Source organism: Schistocerca piceifrons, chromosome 6, assembly GCF_021461385.2.
Source record: "Schistocerca piceifrons isolate TAMUIC-IGC-003096 chromosome 6, iqSchPice1.1, whole genome shotgun sequence".
Classification (NCBI taxonomy): Eukaryota; Metazoa; Arthropoda; class Insecta; order Orthoptera; family Acrididae; genus Schistocerca; species Schistocerca piceifrons.
In genome coordinates, this window is record NC_060143.1 from 194647269 (window position 1) to 194667226 (window position 19958).

A 19958-nucleotide genomic window follows, 5' to 3' on the forward strand; every position below is an offset into this window, starting at 1 on the left:
TGGGAAAATGAGAGAGGTAACTCACGATATCAAGCCGAATCTAAATTGTGAGATCAGACTGACGATTCTCATACGAAGCAGTCTTTAGATTCTTTACATGAAAAAATCTAGGGCATCAAGATGCAGACGGTAGCTGTAATTAACACGGGTGTGCAGAACTAGTTCAATCGTTAGAGGTGACGATGAGAGAATTTGATTAGGAAATGAGACGCTTAGAGTAGGTTACTGGGAAAAGTAACCTGCAGACTTACATAACTTATGATAGCCGAGGTGGAGAGAACTGCCTCTATGAAGAAAAGCATTTCAAAAAAATATCGAATATAAATTTAAATATGAGGAAGTATTTCCTGAAAGTACTTGTCTGAAGTGTAGCCTTCTACAGAAGTAAAACGCGGACAATAAACACTTTACATAAGATGAGAGTATAAATTTTCGAAATAGTGTGCTGCAGGACAACGCTAAAAATTAATCGGGTAGATCGGCTAACTAATGGGGTGACTAAAGGAAGGGACTGTTTGATTATTGAATCTCGAGGCAGCAAGATATGGTCAGTGTGATAATGGAGCGAAGTGTAGTTGCAAACATTGTAGACCGCGGCCTAAGTGCTGTACTTACGTTCAAGTGGGTGTAGGTTCTAGTAGTTATAATGACAAAAATTAGACTGCGTGGGACAGACAAGAGTGGGCGAGGTATGAAACCATTTTTCGCAATAAAGACTATGATAAAAGGTTTAGTAGTAGCTTTGTTTTGTTATTTGAAATGATTCACTCAGTGTCTAATTAGGCTGGCGGCAGTATTATATATATATATATATATATATATATATATATATATATATATATATATATATATATATATATATATATATATATTGACTTAAGAATTAAAAATAACCAGAGTTTGTTGAGCATCTTCGTAAATCTCTCACTCCATGTACACGATCTCGTGAAGAAAGGCGTCCCTCTACTGAATCTTCTCTAGCTCTTTCTTTAAACATTTCCCATTGAGCTCTAGACTGATATACAATAAACAGTTTTTGATGTTGCTGAGCAACAGTGATGTGCTGCAGTTTTGTCTGCGATATTACCTACAGTAAACGCTTTATCTGAGCTGTCATGGTTCGAAAATTTTTGTTGTTGTCATGGTGTCAGTCCGCGTGAAATAATTACGTGTTGGACGTGGATGGAAGCAGATGAGTGTTACTGCTGTGAAGCCGTAATTACAGAATGCTGTTGCTGTAGTTTGGAATAGTTCAAGAAGGAATTTTTCTGCGTGTGCTAGCTTTGCAGACAGCAGGACGTCGCAATTAGGGCCCATTTCCAGTTTTACTTAGTAAATTTTCGCAACTCGTTGTTTGACTATTTAATACCGTTGTTTCAGTATCTCGTAAGTGCATGAAATCAGGAAAGAACTACATCACTCTTTATCCCGTTTCAATTTTGAATGCTGGAGATCAATTTCGTAAATAATTTTCATGAAAATTTTGTCTAAAGATCTAACTTTGTAAATTTACTGTTTATTTCCAAATGATAATTTGTTAATAAAAATGTCCAATGTTCTTCTAATGAATACAAACATAAAACACAATTGGTTTTCAAATAATTCGACGCTGTAACTCCACATCTAACTTCTTGTTTCACTGTTTTAAAATGGACTAATTGGGACTCACATTGCAGTTCGCGAGATGCAACTGTCAACTGTGTGTTATGCAGACGCGTAACGCTCTGGCACTGGACCCGACGAGATTTATGTAAGCAATGACAAAGCAGAGTGATGTATTTCAGCCTGGAGTAGTGGCATGCTGTTGCAAGGTCTACTTCAGCTGTCCTATGTCGCACAGGTAAGCCGATTATTACGGTCACAATTGATTATTGTTTTGCGTACTTAGAAAAAGTGATTGTCTGTTCAATATTAGTTCAGTGATACAATAAGTGATATGGTATAGATTCACATGTCATTTAATTCTATGGCTGTCTAAGTATTTTGCATTACAGCTCTAAATATTGAGTTTATTCACCGGTGATATGTTAGATGTATTGGATTGAGAAGGACTGAATTTCATTTGCGCAGTAATGTAGGTAAGTACTTTAAACACAGAAGCTCGATAAGCAGTACAAGTACAGCCACTAGTGAGCATAAAGTTACTTTACGTAAAGAGTCAGATTAAAGTCTGCAGGTCTGACTGAGAAGCTAAATTAAAAAAAATTCTTTGAAACGTTAGCACGAGTATAAAGGCACAAGCTGAAAAGTTATACGTTCACACAGATAGGAAAGTTTAAAGCAGAAAACTTTAAAACTACATACAGATGAAGAAAGGTGCTCAGAGCAGGACACCTATGAGAAGAGAGATACACTAAAGAAGAAGAAAAGAGCTGGGTAGAGAGGTAATTCCAATATGTAAGTCAAGGCGATATATAAAATTTTTATCTATTATTTCTTTTTTTAATAGTCAGCCGAAAGTTAATTGAAGAACAGTTCCAGTATTCTGCGGTAGCGCATAAACTAAGCAAATAGTAACAAATTCAATACATGGCTCCATATGACTAGGTGGCACATAAGGATAACATATCACTATTTAGAACAAATCAAATTTACATATTTCTTATACAAAAAAATCATATGACAGCATAGCTATAATAGTGAAAGGCCTCGATTATCAATGTGAAACTATGGGGCTCTCAAAATATCCTCTTGCTAAAATCAGGAATGAAAACGAACACACTGAAAAATTACGCGTTATGAAACAAAAAATGTGCGTTATTTATTTTGTCTGTCCCTTAAAATTTTCGTCTTTCACATAAATTTCAAAAAATACAAAAAGGCGCAAACTAAAAATTCTATTGGCCTATGAGGAATCAAAGCTTCTAAGTGTCTTTGCTGCTTCGTAACACTTCAGGACAAAACTTTACAAGGAGAACGCCCTTTCTACGCAGCTTGATTACAGACATGTTCATTCACGACAGCGGCGACTCGTCTTGACTGCGTGAGCAGCGAATAACACAGATAAGGCATGCTGGCTGTTTTAACACTCAGTGCAATTCTTATCAGGTGCCTGAATCCCCCGCGCCGTATAAGCGGCGCCACATCGCCTCACGGCATCAGTTGTTGGCGAAACACCACTCGCGATGGGTGAGTAACTCCGTCGCTACTTGCACCTGTACCTGCTCATCAGTCGCTATCCACAACTTATAGGTGTCACGCTGTCTTAAACCATATGCATTCTACTTCTAAAGTGGCTGCCTTAGTAGCTATTACTCATCGTTTTCTAGGAAACAAGAAGGAAAAGCTGTATTCACAACAGCTGATAGTAGTCCTGTATTAAGATATCAGGTGTGATGCAGCTGGGAACTAATTCGCTTGGTGTCCCACAAGGTTCCATCTTAGGACCCTTAATTCTACTTGCTTATATTAATAACCGTTCATCGGAAATACTGTCAGATGCCAAGTTCGTTTTGTTTGCAGATGATACAATCGTTGCAATAATTATCAGTAGCAATGTGATCCACGTAAATAAGTGTTTTAAGTATTTTTCTGTTTGATGATGCTTGGCTATAATACCCAGTTAATTACCACACTTACATCAGTATATCATGTATATACATGTTTCTGCGAGTTTATTAATGCTTATTAACTGAAAATATGTTTCAGCTTTTTCTAATTTCCAACCGTAAGGGCCATTTCATTTAGAATCTGAGGAAGGAACATTAATATATCACTTTTTTCTTTGTAAATATCCAACACATATTTTTGTTTCGTGATGTGTTCCACATTCTTGGGTATCTCTTCACTACGGGTCTATGGAACAAAAAGTACATCTAATCACGAAATGATTGCGTGAAATGGCACAGCAATTAAGACGCTGGACATGCTATTGGGAGCAGAGCGGTTCAGATAACCGCCAAGTCATCAAGCTTCATGATTTCGTCATTTTGGTAAATTCCTTTAATAATCGGGGGCCGACTTTCTTCCTCATCCTCTCCAAACTGGATTTAGGTGTCATTACGTTGTCGTCGAAGGGATGGTAAAAACTGATTTTGTTTTTCACGAAACAAATGGAAAACTTGGTAATAATATCTCTCTGCTCTTCCCATAACGTTTTCACTACGTCAAAATACATTTCAAATTTGCAGCTTAATCATCAATGCATCAGTCAGTATCTGAAGATCTTTATTGCTATGTCATCGTGCCACAAATGCGTATCTGTAGGAACTGTAGTGCATTAGTAGTTATAATTCGTGGAATTAGAGTGATATACATACAGAGTTGCACAATAAGATATGAAGAATTTTGTAAAAACTTGTAATATTACTCCTAATTTTTCTGATATGCGGAGCGGAAATAGAAAAGTTTCTACACGCCAAATCCGAAATTTATCAGGAGAATCAAACAGCAATGTATCTCTTTTTATACATAACCTATTTCTATCGAAAAGACTGGGAAGGCGTTCTAACACTACACAGTTACGCTGCCCACCTTATCACGGAAAAAATACTGAGAAAAATTAGAGGACGTTCTAACTGTCATACCAGAAAATTGACTGTGCCAAGTTTTTTGTTTAAGTGCCATTAATACAGAGCCGCCAGGTTATTACTTGCGATAGTACAAGTACAGAAATGCAGCAAAATTTTAATTAGTAGAATTGTCGTCAACCAAAACCATTCGACATTCCTTTTAAATTTTATACGAGAGAATAACATTATCAAATTCAAGAACAAAATTCTCTCAGCATTGACTTCTGTTTTTTACTCCATTCCCTGACTGTTGAAGAAGAAATGGCAAGATCGCCAAAGCGTCTTTCTCTTGTGCCACTGATAAACATGGCTGGTCTTTCAGATGAAGTACTTCATGATATAGATCTGCCACGGTTTATCCTCTTTTGAATACATTGACAAGTTTCCATTTTTCAGTGGAACAGTAAGAATTTTCATATAGTTATTTGAGATGGATGAGTGTGGGACTCTTTAATCATACTACATTTGGATCCCTTACACGCCTGAATTAACAACAATGTTTCAGCAGCATCCCTAAAATAAAAGAAGTTAGTTGTATGCTTTAGAATTACATGGAAGTGGCTCATAGCTTCACCTAACTCAACAGGTTTGTGTAAATCTTACGGAACAAAGGCTTTGCTCACCCTTCTTTGTTACTCTCCAATTGTACAATCTCTGACTCAGCTCAAAATGCTGCGCTTACTCGCCAAAACTTGTAAATCGTCTCTTCAAATCTCGCCAGGCTAAATGAAGGGTACCCCGACGCATGGCGCTTGGAACTCCATTGGGAAGTACTGTTTGGCACAAAGATCATGCCCCATCTAGCACTGAATGTCGGAAATATTTTTTCCGTGATTTGGCGCTCGCAACGCGCCTAGAGACACGCGCCAGGGTACCGACTACACAGTAGCACTGTAAACGCGCACTGCACAAAAAAATTGCATTTAGAACGTTTCCCTCTTCCACTCTTTGTATAAAGATTGAACCCCTGATGATGAAGCTGTGACGTCGTAATACACACTGGCATACAAAAACGTTATCGAAAAGTTAAGTCAGATTTTACTATTATATTGTCCATTTATATCACTGCCGCGGCCAACAATTGCCAGACTGGCTACCATGAAATTCACGAAACAAATCATGACTGAATATTTGTTTGCGGAAATGCTAAAATCAGTTTTGTACTTACGTAAGACAGATGTTTACGAGGCTGGTGATGATTCTTAGTACTTTCACGAAGATTGTGAATTGACCACAATGATTTGAAATGAATGAGTGGACGGGGATAACGTCAACGGAGATGCAACGGTACGAAATGATATAGGTGCAAACTGCCCATATAAGTTGAAACCGCCATGTAATTAACATGCAATGAAATTTAAATATTCGATAGACCGGTACACTTTAAAATCTGTGACGAACCAGTACACGTCTCCGGATTTTAATTTCAGCAACGAGAAACGACTGGAAAACACTGAAGCATGCAAAGTACAAAACTGAATTTTTTTTACCCTCTCGACTAGTCTTACAGAAGGATTGCAGCATAATAAAGAGATGTGAGAAATTTTGTTTTAGAATTAGTCGAACTCGTGGGAGCATGAATAATTCATGTGACAGCCGTAGCAGCAAGTAAATCAAATTTGGTAGCCAGCTCACATTAGCATGCAAATGGAAGCAAGTGTACATGTAAAATAGAGTGTGGTGGCACTTTTTAGTTAATTATTTTTATGATAGTTCATTTACACATTTTCTACTAAAATAGTGTGGAACAAGATAATTTACAGACAATGGCTCTGCAAAGATTAAGGATAAGCGCGAGGCGTGATAAGGCATCCCAAACGCAAATTAATGTGAATAATGCTTGCATATGCCTAAGTTATATTAACATATATGTTGTTATAATTACGTTGGGTCTACTTGACTACCTCTAACACTCAGATAACAACTGCACTGTCAGCTGAAATGTACATCTGCATTAAAAGGATACACGTTATTACGACCGATGCTAACCCTCTTTCTGTCCTGAATTTTGTTGTTGTTGTTGTCGTTGTGGTGGTGGTGTCATTGCGAAAACAGGTTTCGTACAGTCTCCAAGCTAGCCTGTCCTGTGCCGAGTTCTTCATCCTTGCCTGAATATTGTCACCTAAGTTCTTCTGACGTCAACGTTGAACACGTCTACAATTTTCTCTCTCCTGCACATCACTCCTTTACTATACTGAGACTTCCTAGTTTCATGCAGATGTTTCCTATCGAGCAATCCCTTTTTTTAGTCAAGATGTGTCATACATTTTTTTTTTCTCGACAGACGATCCAGTACCTTGCCTTTAGTCAACTGACCTATCTAATTATCTACATTCCTTTATACTACCACTGTAAAAGTTTCTACAGTTTCTATCCGGGCCGTCTATGGTCCACGTTCCACTTTCGTACAAGGCTACACACCCGACAAAACTTTTCAGAATAGATTTTCCAACATTTAATTTTATACATCATGTTAATAATATACATCTTTTCTCGGAAACGACTTTCTTGCTGTTAGCAGTCTAGGTTTTTAACACACTCTACTCCAGCCATCATCATTTGTTTTGCTGCCCACATAGCAAATCTCTCGCACTACTTTGTGTCATTCCCTAATTTAATTCCCTCAGCATTGCCTCATTTAATGCTACTACAGTCCATTACCACTTTTATTAATGTATAGCTTATAACCTGTTTTGAAGTCACTAGGTATCCTTTTAACAAATCTTCCAACTCCTCCACCATCTCTAAAAGAATTAGAATGTTACCGGCAAACTTCATTGTTCTGTTTCTCCTCCCTCTGGTATAATTCTCACAATATTTTTGTACAGATTACTTAACATTAGTGACAACCTACAACTCTGTCTCCTGTATTTTTATTCCTGCTACCTTCATAATTTCAAAAAGTCTGTTCCAGTGCAGCTTTCTCTACATTTACAAATTTTATAAAAGTAAGTTCGTTCTTCTTCATTATATCTTCCAAAATAAGTTGTAGGGTCATTACTGTCTCTCGTGCTTGCACAGTTCTCCGGATGGCAAAATGACCTTCCCAAAGATCGGCTTCTACCAGTCTCTCCAGTCCCCTGTAAATAATTTATTTCGATATTGTACAACGGTAACTGATTAAAGTGTAATATAAATACCTATCAGTACCTGCCTTCTATGGAACTGGAAAAATTACATTCCTCTTAAAAGTGTGTGAGTACTTCGTATAACATTCGGGTCGCGTGGAATAGTTTTGCCATACTTCATTCTCTGAGGGGTCTCAATAACTTGGAGTGAATGTCGTCTACTCCAGCTGGCTTGTTTTGACTTATGTCTTTCATTGCTCTGTCAGATTTTTCTCATTGTGTTATATCTCCCATCTCACCTACTTCCTCTTCCCTTTCCATCCCTTTCTGTAACATTATCTTCAAGTTTGTTGCCCTTGTACATACAATTTTTACATTCCTTCGAACCTTCAGATTTCGGTTTTATTTAGTTCAAACGGTTCAAATGGCTCTGAGCACTATGGGACTTAACATCTGAGGTCATCAGTCCTCTAGACTTAGAACTACTTAAACCTAACTAACCTAAGGACATCACACACATCCATGTCCGAGGCAGGATTCGAACGTGCGACCGTAGCGGTCGCGCGGTTCCGGACAGAAGCGCCTAGAACCGCTCGGCCACAAGGGCCGGCTTTTATTTGGCACTGGCTTGCTATCTGAGCTCTTGGAATTCATACAGTCGTTACTCATTTCTTAAAAGGTGTCTTTAAACTACCCAAGAGCGGCATGTATCTCCGGAATAGTCCTACAGACTTCAACTGCTTTGAAATTCTATCTTTCCATAGTGCACTTTCTGACAGCGAATTTTTAATCACCTCTACACTCGTTTGCCAGTTTCATTTTAAGTAATTCTTTGTTTCCTTACATCAGTAAGATTCAATATCTAGTGTGTTGTCCAAGGATTTCTGTTTGCCCTTTTGATTGTCAACTGCCTTCACTGTTCTATCCGTCAATGCTATCCAGTCTTATTCTATTGCATTCGATTCCCTCTTCTGTCAATCGTTATCCAACGATCCTCTGAAACCTTCAACAACAATTTGTTCTTTCAAGTAATGCATCCCTCACGCCCTTGATTATCTCTGTTCTGGAAATTTCTTCACGTAGCAAATCGTTACAGCCAGATTCCACGTCTAATCATTTAAATGTTTAATAATTGAAAATATGGTTTTAAGTTCTGTCTTACCATTATATAATCTAAATAATTAATTTATACATGATAACTTTGGATGTGCCTCATGGCAGAGGATTAAATTTCTAATAGGAGGGCGTGCTGAAAAGTAATTCCTCTGAATTTTTTGTTCTGTTCTCTGCATGTGTTGATGTATTCCAAGTCACTTATATTAGTAGGTCGACATTCTCGCTTCGCTGACGCAAATCGCAACCGTCTGCCGGTAAAGGGCACCGAATTGTAGCTTGTAACATGGCGGTGTGTAATGCTAGTATGTCGGAGCACGAGAAACAGCGTGACGTAAGCGAGTTTCTGACAGCAGAATTCGTGCCCCCAACTGAGATACTTAGACGAATAAAATCTGTGTGCGGTGACTGCTGTATCTACATTAGCAATGTGCAACATTAGGTTGCTCGTGCTTCTAATGAAGGAAACATTTATGCTAAGTTAAGTGTAAGTGACAAAGCTCGCAGTGTTTCGAAAACTTAAAGAGCACGTTCTAGGACTTCATTAGTGATGAAGCGATGCAAGAAGAGATGCGGTTGTGGCTTCGTGAACAAAATCAAAACATTCTACAGTGACGGTATCAACAAACTGGTCTCTAGTTGCCAGAACGCTCTCGTCTCCAGGGTGGACATGTTGAGAAATAATTATGTTGAAATGAAGAATAAAATTGTAGAAGGGGTTGGAGTTTGTTTTATTTAGAAGGCTTTAAGAGTTTTTATACAAAAAAATTGGGAGACATTACATTCCAATTCGCACGCATGGAAAACTAGCAGTCACCCACTTCTTTGGTTACTGTATTTCTTAAAGTAATTATCCGAAATCATCTTGTGTCTCTGTGTGTTTGTAGGCAGACAACAAGCTTTCACGATTCTTGAGAACCACCGTAGGTTACGCATCTCCATGAAGGTACCGCAGCGCTCAGAATGTAACGGAGCTGTCTAACAGGAAGATTAAACTGTCCATAAGTTATGTCGGAATGACTACTTTAAATAATGAAGCTGAATTTTGGACGAAACACTCTACAAAAGCTGCTCAATTTTATTTTTTTTTTTTTTGCGTTTACTGTAACGCTTTTGTCACGTGAAAGAAAGTTAATACACTGAGTTCTTACTGACAGTTTAGTGTCATGGAAATCCATCACATACAACAAAGTTTTAAAGTTTTTTCAACGGATTATTTGAAGAATTGCAGGAAAACTTTTTGAAGTTCACTACGAGTTTAGAGCAGGGTCCGGTCAGAATACTGAAATTAAGCGCTTTCGGGCTTGGCTAGCGGTTAGATGGGTCACTACCCGGGCCGGGATAGCGGAGTGCACTCAGCCCTTGTGAGGCCGATTGGGGACCTACTTGACTGAGAAGTAGCAGCTCCGATCACGAAAGCTGACACCGGCCGGCAGACAGGTGTGATGAGCACATTCCCCTCCATATCCGTATCCAGCTACGCCTATCGACTGAGGATAACATAGCGGCCGGTCGGTACCGTTGAGCCTTCCGAGACCTGTTCGGATGGAGTTAAAAAACGCATTACAGAATCAAATCTGATTTTCTGCTTGATAACGGGAAAAGAGATAAAGGGAAAAAAAAGTTCGGACCTAGAGATAACCTCCCACGAAAAGTAATACTAAACATTATCTGTAATGATGTGGCATAGAGGTATTTCCTCCAAATTCAATTCCTTTTCTCTATATCTACAATTCAGTCTATCCCCCTAATCTTCTGGATACTTCTAGTACAACTTCTCCAAAGCTTAGGATATTTTCTTGTCTCTACTGTTTGTTACCCATGTTTCACTTGAACATAAGGTTCACCTCAAACAAATGTTTCCAAGAAAGGTTTTCTAGCAGAGAAAATTATATTCTGTAGCATTTCTCTCTTTTCCAGGAACTTTTATCTTGCAGGTAGCAAACAACATTCTGTATTCTATCTATTTCTGCCATCATCAGCTATTTCGCTGAATTTTCTCCACAATGGATGCAGTTGAACTCAGTGACAGTTCCGTTACAGAGTGTAGAATAATATTCACCTTGAAACTTCCTGGTAGATTAAAACTGTGTGCCGGATCGAGACTCGAACTCGGGACCTTTGCCTTTCACGGGCAAGTGGTCTACGATCTGAGCTACCCATGCACGACCCACGCCACGTCCTCACAGCTTTACTTCTGCCAGTACCTCGTCTCCTCCCTTCCAAATTTTACAGAAGCTCTCCTGCGAACCTTTCAGAAATAGCACTCCTGAAAGAAAGGATATTGCTGAGACATGGCTTAGCCACAGCCTGGAGAATGTTTCCAGAATGAGAAATTCACTCTGATTATTTTGCTGTTCATATGGCAAAACTCTCATTTCCGCAAAGTTGTGAACGTTCCTTGTTAATACAAAGAGCGGATCGATTCTAAGAATTGCTTTTCTTTTGGTAAAGTAATGTGAGAGCGTTGAACTATCAGTTCGTTAATAATTATTTATCCCCTTTCCTTCGGGTAATAGATGGTTTCCGAGAAGGTTATTGTTGTAATAACATTTTTTATAAAATAAGTGCACGTTATACTAATTTCTGAAGATAGGTTTTTATACAGGTTTCAGGTTTCACATGCGAAAGTAGAACATCTTTTTTTTTTTTTAGCCTCAGCTCGAAACTGAGAAATAGTAGTGATACTGGTTATTCAATATGTGATTAGGTCGCATGAATAAAAACTCATCGTTGTTTAAGTGAAACCTTGCTATTTGTGAACCACTCGCTATGGTTGGAGCAAGTCATTCTCCTGCGTAGGTTGTTTTTATTGAAAGATAATCACTTTACTTAATTATGTCTCCTTGGGTATTTTCAAGTTACCTCTATTACTTACATCACAGTAAAAAACTGCAAGCATATGGCATCTTAAATTCCATCTGTGTAGAGGAAGCAACATCTGCTGGCATCCTTGACAACGGTTTTACGTCATACATTCCTTATATAAACTAGTGGCACGACAATTGCCCGAGTCCTACCTATGCTATCCGGATACTGGAGAGCTCTCTACATTTTAAGAAAACAAAAACAATATGTTAAAACTTTAAAGTCTAAAATCAATAAAATAAACCGTTGTGTCACCAAGCACCATTAGTTTATATAAAGAATGTACGACGTATAACCCACGTTTCTTTTGGGATTTTATAGAAATGCTCTTCCTCTCAGCATTAAACTTTTCCAGGTGGTGGAGGGGTGTACGTTGTTGTTTGAAGGCTTCTAGACGGCCAGAGTGGCCGTGCGGTTCTATGCGCTGTAGTCTGGAACCGAGCGACCGCTACGCTCGGAGGTTCGAATCCTGCCTCGGGCATGGATGTGTGGGATGTCCTTAGGTTAGTTAGATTTAATTAGTTCTAAGTTCTAGGCGACTGATGACCCCAGAAGTTAAGTCGCATAGTGCTCAGAGCCATTTGAACCATTTTTGAAGGCTTCTATTTGGGCAATCATGATGCATGAGTATCAGTTGGCTGTAATTCGATAGGTGGATGGCTGCCGCCGATGTGGTTGCCGTTGGGTTTAATAGATAGCGCCTAAGACGTTTGTGTACGAGAGCTTATCACAGGGTTTTAGTTTATGACGGATAATGTTGGTCATATTTAATTTGGTGGTATTCTTATAGAGATTTGAGAGGTTGAAAGGTTTATTCATGAAGGAACTCCCTCCCCACCCCCCTATTATTTATTTTATATTGACATATGGTTTGAGATGTGCTTAGTGCCACTACTGGCTATAGGCACAATATGGCAATGTAACAAATTTTGGAGTTAAAAAAAAATAAAAATCTTTTAGTGTTAACGTGTACGGAAGTACTATTCCGATTGCTAGTCGTAATTATACCCGGTCAGATGTTAAATTCTGAGTATATTATTATTAAATAACATGTGATCGCATGGAGCACATGACCATGCAGTGCCGCCTACCGAGGGCGCTTCGCTGCTAGTTGACTTGTTTAGCGTCAGTATGCGCTCTGCTTCAAGACTAATTGTGCCGCACTCATATGTTATTCGAGACTTTCTTTGCGTTGCCAAGGTTGTACGGCTGGTTGGCTAGGAAGGAGTTGAAGTTCGTGGTATGTAACTCATATGACCAGATCTCATTTTGTGTGAAGTTGAGACGTGTTGAGTGTGCTGTTCACTTATGTTTTGTACTTTTTTGTAATAGATGTCTGAAGATGGGTGTAATCCCGAAACGCGTAACATGTTCCAATAAAAGAGTGAATTGAACACCTCGTGACTTTATTGCGATTGTACAGCACTGGTTGCCAATTATTGTCTTGACAACGGTTTTATACAACCATCGTACTCTGGTGTGCAAAACTTAAGGACGAAAAGATCTTTCATATGATGTGTCAATGCCAAGCAACAAAGCTCACTGAAACTTGCACCGATCATAGGAAGAACTGCAACAGTACAGTTCAGAAGGTAAGTGACAGAAATACACAGTGAGACGAACAGAACCTGCACTTTTATTCAAAGATATTAACCCCACTGAATCAGTCGCGATTCAAGTTGGTCACCTGGCCATTGCAGTAGTGTGTGTGATCACCGCGGATGTGTGTTCCCAGGCTGGCGAGAAGGTTGATACGTTCTTGTGGTTGGACGTTCCATTCTCCCACCAACGCTCTAACAACTCCTGAACGGTTCTTGGTTCATGCAGACGAGATGCAGCACGTTCCCCAAACAAATCCCACACATGTTGGGATTTGTCAGGGGAACGAGCAGGTCAGTCCATTCGTCAAATATCCTCTTATTCCAAGATCTTCTCCACCTGCGCACATCGATGCGGCCATGCACTGTCATCCATAAAAACGAAGTGAGGGACGAATGGACCCCTGAAAACCGGCAAATGGGGAAGGATTACAGTGTCACTTGCTAGTCATTACGCCAGTGCAACACGGTGCCTTCCTACATTAAAACACCTGGACCACCAAAACGATCAAGCTAGACAACGCTGGGAGTACCCTCCTATCGCAAGAGTTGGTAAGACGTAGTGCACCCAGAAACATTGCTGAGAATTATGGATTTTAGAGGTACTATGGTGTGGAGAGACATAATTTTTCATGGGTGTACTGACCTCAAATACACACATCGAAAAAAGTTTCGTATCACGCCGGTTCCCAGAACATCTGAAGATAGACGTTGACTATGGGTATTGTGTCACAGACGCAGTCCCTTTCACTACTCAGAGATGTCACTAAAGCCACCCAAAGATGTAAACAACCATGCATGAGCAGCGTCTATTAGACGGAGGGGGTCCGGCAGCCGATCAGTTCCAGTGTCATTCCACCAGGAAGGAGGTACACGGCTCATGTCTGTAGTTCAACCATGCCTAGACGGTCAATACCGCAGTTCGATCACTTCCGCGTTGTTACTTTGTACCAGGAAGGGCTCTCAACAAGGGAAGTGTCCAGGCGTCTCGGAGTGAACCAAAGCGATGTTGTTCGGACATGAAGGAGATACAGAGAAACAGGAACTGTCGATGAGATGCCTCACTCCGGCCGTCCTAGGGCTACTACTGCATTGGATGACCGCTACCTACGGATTATGGCTCGGAGGAACCCTGACAGCAACGCCACCATGTTGAATAATGCTTTCCGTGCAGCCACAGGACGTAGTGTTACGACTCAAACTGTGCGCAACAGGCTGCATGATGTGCCACTTCACTTCCGATGTCCATGGCGAGGTCGATCTTTGCAACCACGACACCATGCAGCGCGGTGCACATGGGACCAACAACATGCCGAATGGACTGATGAGTGTCGGAAACGTGTTTGGAGTGAACCCGGTCAGGCTGATTGCCTTAGATACACTGTCCATCGAGTGCAGCAAGGTGGAGGTTCCCTGCTGTTTAGGGTGGCATTATGTGGGGCGGACGTACGCCTCTGGCCGATAGTGCAACCATATCGGCAGCATATTGGCGAGGCATTCGTCTTTATGGACGGCAATTCGCGCCCCCGTCGTGCACATCTTGTGAATGACCTCCTTCAGGATAACGACATCGCTCGAATAGAATGGCCAGGATGTTCTCCAGACATGAACTCTACCGAACACACCTGGGATGGATTGAAAAGGGCTGTTTATGGACGACGTGACGCACCAACCACTCTGAGAGATGAATGCCGAATCACCGTTGACGAGTAGTACAATCTGGACCAACAGTGCCTTGATGAACTTGTGGATAGTATGCCACGACGACTACAAGCATGCATCAATGCAAGAGGACGTGCTACTCGGTATTAGACTACCGGTGTGTACAGCAATCTGGGCCACCACCTGTCAAGGTGTCGCTGTATAGTGGTAGAACATGCAATGTGCGGTTTTCACGGGCAATAAAAAAGGCGGAAATGATATTTATGTCGATCTCTACTACAATTTTCTGTACAGGTTCCGGAACTCTCGGAACCGAGGTGATGCAAAACTTTTCTTGATGTGTGTATTTCAACACGGTACTCTCACCGGGGCCGCCTGCTGTGGCTGAGGAGTTCTGGGCACTTCAGTCCGGAACCACGCGACTGCTACAGTCGCACGTTCGAATCCTGCCTCGGGCTTGGATGCGTGTGATGTCCTTGGGTTAGTTAGATTTAAGTAGTCTAAGTTCTAGGGGACTGATGACCTCAGATGTTAAGTCCCGCAGTGCTCAGAGCCATTTGAACCATCTTCTTAACTCTCACCGGTCAGCGTTGTTGTGTCACTGTGATCCTTCTCTGTATGCATCTATCCAAGAGTTCTTTCGGCTCTGACTTAATTTTTATGGATGACAATGCGCGACCATATCGAACTGCACAGTGGATGTGCTCTTGGAACGAGAGTACATTCGACCTATAAATTGGCCTGCCCGTTCTCTTGACTTACGTCCTACCGAGCACGTGTGGAGTGAGTTGGGAAGACGTTCTGTAGAACGTCCACCATTGTGGACAGTACGGAAGCACGTTGTAGAGCATGCATTGTCGTCCTTAGTTATCACATACCCTATTAAGAACAACGTTCAGGAGTCCATCGTAATCACGAGCTCCGTGTAATTATTGTCTCTGAATAAAAGTGCCATTTCTGTTGGTCTCATTGTTTACGTTATTCAGGTACCTTCTGAACTATACTGTGGCAGTTCTTTCTATGTAAGGTCCTAGTTGCATCCAGCTACGTTACTTGGCAGTGTCACATCTTACAGAAATTACCTCCACCCTTACGTTTTGCATATCAGTGTAGTTAACGACACATCCATTATAGATGTGAAGTCAGTATGTATAAAGAGAAAATTTGCGACTCTTATGTGGGTTTTGTCACTGTTTCAGCGTATACCACATTAAAATGCATTTATGTTACATTTGAAATGAAATAACACATGGCGCGGTCAACAGCTTAAAATCAGACTACCACACGTTGACCGCGACATGCGAAGTTGTGTTTGAAATGTGAAACTAATGTATTTTAATGTGGTGTATGTGGTGAAATCGGCAAATGGGTCGCAAATGTTCTCTTTACACGCACGGGCTTCACATCTAAGATGTGCCCATAACTGCCACGATTGTAACAAATCATTAAGGACGCCATCATATGTTGCTCCGTCCATACAGATATGTGGAATTTAAGATGTTACGTGCTTGCAGTTTTTGCTACAATATAAATAACAAAAAAAGCTTAAAAATGTCAGAAGGGACGAAATTTTCCAATAGCTAAATCTTGAAGTATTTCAAATTATAAACAGCCTGGGTAGGAAAATGGGTTTCTTCAAGAAATTCGCAGTGGCTATGGCCCCACGTACACAAAAGACCACTAGTGCTATATGCGTTATGAACAGGAAGGTAGGGCAGAGAATCAGTTACTATGAACAGTTGAGTGATATGGTTGTTCTCATCAGAATCGACAGCAAACCAGCATCGACGACGATAGTTCAGGTGTACATTCCGACGTCGCAAGCAGAAGAAGAGACAGAGAAAGGATGTGAGGATATTGAACTGATAATTCACTACGTAAAGGGAAACGAAAATCAGGGGGACTGGAATGTGGTTGTAGAGGAAAGAGTAGAAGTAAATGTTTCAGGAAAGTCTGGGCTTGCTACTAGAAAAGAAAGAGGGAAAGACTTATGAAGTTCTGTAAAAAACTTCGGTTAGCAATAGCGAATACTCTGTTCAAGAATCATGAGGAGATATACTTGGAACATGTTAAGAGATAGAGATCTCAGTCACACTACATCATGGTCAGGTAGAGATTCCGAAATCACGTAATGTATTGTAAGGCGTATAAGGCATAACCCGGGACAGATATAGACTCAGATCACAATATATTAATGATGAACAGTAGGTTGAAGTTTAGTTAGTAGACAGGAGAAATCAATGTGCGGAGCACAAGAGATACGCTTGACGTTCTCTAAGGCTATAGATAGTGTGATAAGGAATATCAGTTCAGTTGAAGAGGAATGGACATGCCAAAGAAAGGCTCACACAAAAGTTGGAAAGAAAAACACAGGTACGAAGAAACCATGGGTAAAACAAGAAATACGTCACCTGATCAAATAAAGAAGGAAGTAGAAACAAGTTCAAGGAAATTCGGGAATACAGAAATACAAGTCACTTACGAATGAAATAGCTATTAAGCACAGGGAAGCTAAGGCGAAATGGCTACATGAAAACTGTGAAGAATTCGAAAAAGAAATCGTTGTCGGAGGGAGAGACTCAGCGTATATGAAACCCAAAACAAGCCCTGGGGAACTTAAAAGCAAAGATGGTAACTTTAACAGTAGACTGAAGGCCTCTATGAGAGGGAAAATTTGTCTGATGACGTGACACAAGAACAAACAGGAATCAGTATATAAGAAACAGGGGCCTCAGAATTAAGAATCATAATTTGAAAAAGTTTTGGAAGACTTAATATCGAATAAGGCCGAAGGGATAAATAAGATGCCATAAGAATTTCTGAAGTCATTGGGGAAGTGGAAACAAAACGACTGTTCACTTTAGTGCGTAGAATGCAAGATGCCTGCGATATACCAGCTGACTTTCGGGAGAACAGGATCCACGCAGTTCTGAAGAATGCAAGAGCCGACGAATACGAGTATTGTCGCAAAATCAGCTTAACAACTCATGCATCCAAGTTTCTGACGAGAAAGATGACGATCACTATAGCTTTAGCAAAGGTACAGGAACCAGAGAAGTAATTCTGACGTTGCGGTTAGTAATACAAGCAAGACTAAAGAAAACTCTAAATACGTTCATAGGATTTTTCGACTTCGAACTACAGTTGAATGTCGAACGTTATTCGAAATTCTGAGAAAAATAGGAGTAAGCTGTAGGGAAAGATGGGTGATGTTCAATATATACAAGAACCACGAGGGAAAAATAAGAATGGAAGACCAAGAAAGAAGTGCTCGCATTAATAAGAGTGTACGGTAGGAATGTAGTTTTTAGCGCCTCCTGTTCAGTATATACATCCAAGATATAATGAAGGAAATAAAAGGAAGTTTCAAGAATGAAATTAAAACTCAAGGCGAAAGGATATCAGTGGTAAGATCCGCTGACGGCATAGCTACCCCAGTAGAAGTGAAGAAGAATCACAGGATCTGCTGAGTGGAATGAACAACTTAATGGGTACAGAATATGGACTGAAAGTAGATCTAAGAAAGACGAAATTAATGAGAAATAGCAAAAATGAGAACTGCAACAGACTTAATATTAGAATTGGTGCTCACGAAGTTCTCCTACCTAAACAGCAAAATAACCCTTGACGGTCGGCCGACCGGTGTGGACGAGCGGTTCCAGGCGTTTCAGTCTGGAACCGCGTGGCCGCTACGGTCGCAGGTTCGATTCCTGCCTAGGGCATGGATGTGTGTGATGTCCTTAGGTTAGTTAGGTTTAAGTAGTTCTAAGTTCTAGGGGACTGATGACATCAGATGTTAAGTCCCATAGTGCTCAGAGCCATTTTGAACCTTGACGGTCGGAGCAAGGAGGATATCAGAAGTAGCTTATCACTGGCAAAAAGGGCATTCTAGACAAAGAGAAGTCTACTACTGTCAAACATTGGCCTTAATTTGAGGAAGAAATTTTTGAGAATGCACGGTTTGAGCACAGCATTGTACGGTAATGAAACATGGACTGTGGGAAAACAAGAAAGAAGATCATCGCAGCATTTGAGATGTGGTGCTACAGGCGAATGTTGAAAGTTAGGTACACTGATAAGGTAAGGAATGAGGAGGTTGTGTGCAGAATCGTCGAGGAAATGAATTTATGGAAAACATTGACAAGAAGAAGGGACAGTAGGGCGGGACATCTGTCGAGATACGAGGGAATAGCTTCCATGGTACTAGAAGGAGCTGCAGGAGGTGAAAATTGTAGAGGAAGACAGAGACATACGTCCAATAACTGAATACATAGGTTCCCAGCATTACTCCGAGATGAAAAAGTTGACACAGGAGAGGAACTTGTGGCGGGCCGTGTCAAACCAGTCATAAGACTAACGACTCAATTTATTTTCCTCAATTTATTTTCCTTAAGCTTTAGGCCATAGAGTGTTACTTATGAAAATTAGAGAAATGTACGTAAAGCGTTTTAAATTTTAAATGACAATGGTATTTATCTTCGTGAATACGTAGGTTCTACGATCGCACAAACAGAAAATGGGCCTTTTACTCTTTGTTATCATGTACTATTATTCGTAAAATTCGTGTGTGAACTGATGGAAATAACTTGTAATCTGACACTGGAATGTATAGAACTGTGTTCCCATAAGCAGAGCTCTTAAAGAACCGCACGAAACGTCCGCCGTTGCCACTGCGGCTCAGCAAGGCGTCAGCACGTTTGCAGCCCTCAAGTAGGGCCTGTACTCGCGCATTGTACACGCGTAATCCGTTATCGTTTATTGCAGGCAGTAAATTTAACAGTCGCCTGCCGCAGTTTGCAAAATAGCAGGTTGCCTTGTTACAGGCATCACTTCCTATTGCCCGACTCTTAACCAAGGCAACGCTGTCGTGGCACAAACGTCAGCAAATAACTAGTATTAAATAGAGCGTACTTTATGAACAGACGGTCTCCCGCAGACATAACTACAACCTCCTCATGCTCTCAGCTGCTCAGCTGCGGAAACAGATCATACACTGAAATTAGCCACTTTTATTAATGTAAACGCGTTTGAACCTCCAATAGACATTATACACGTCTCGCTACTGATAATGTTATATACTATTAATAAAAATAAAAACACCGTCAAATGTTTTGTAGTTTGATTTATCGAAAAATAAG

At 40.5% G+C, this 19958-nt stretch overlaps 1 protein-coding gene across 1 annotated transcript in view; it reads left to right on the top strand.

The window, feature by feature from the left end:
- Positions 1 to 3115: 3115 nt before the first annotated feature.
- The window catches only part of LOC124802968 (dipeptidase 1-like), a 309953-nt gene continuing 293110 nt past the window's right edge, over positions 3116 to 19958 (top strand). Inside the window, exon 1 of the mRNA XM_047264059.1 lies at positions 3116 to 3129. Within this exon, the coding sequence (XP_047120015.1) occupies positions 3126 to 3129 (4 nt within the window). The 5' untranslated portion in view covers positions 3116 to 3125. The remainder of the gene's footprint in view (positions 3130 to 19958) is intronic.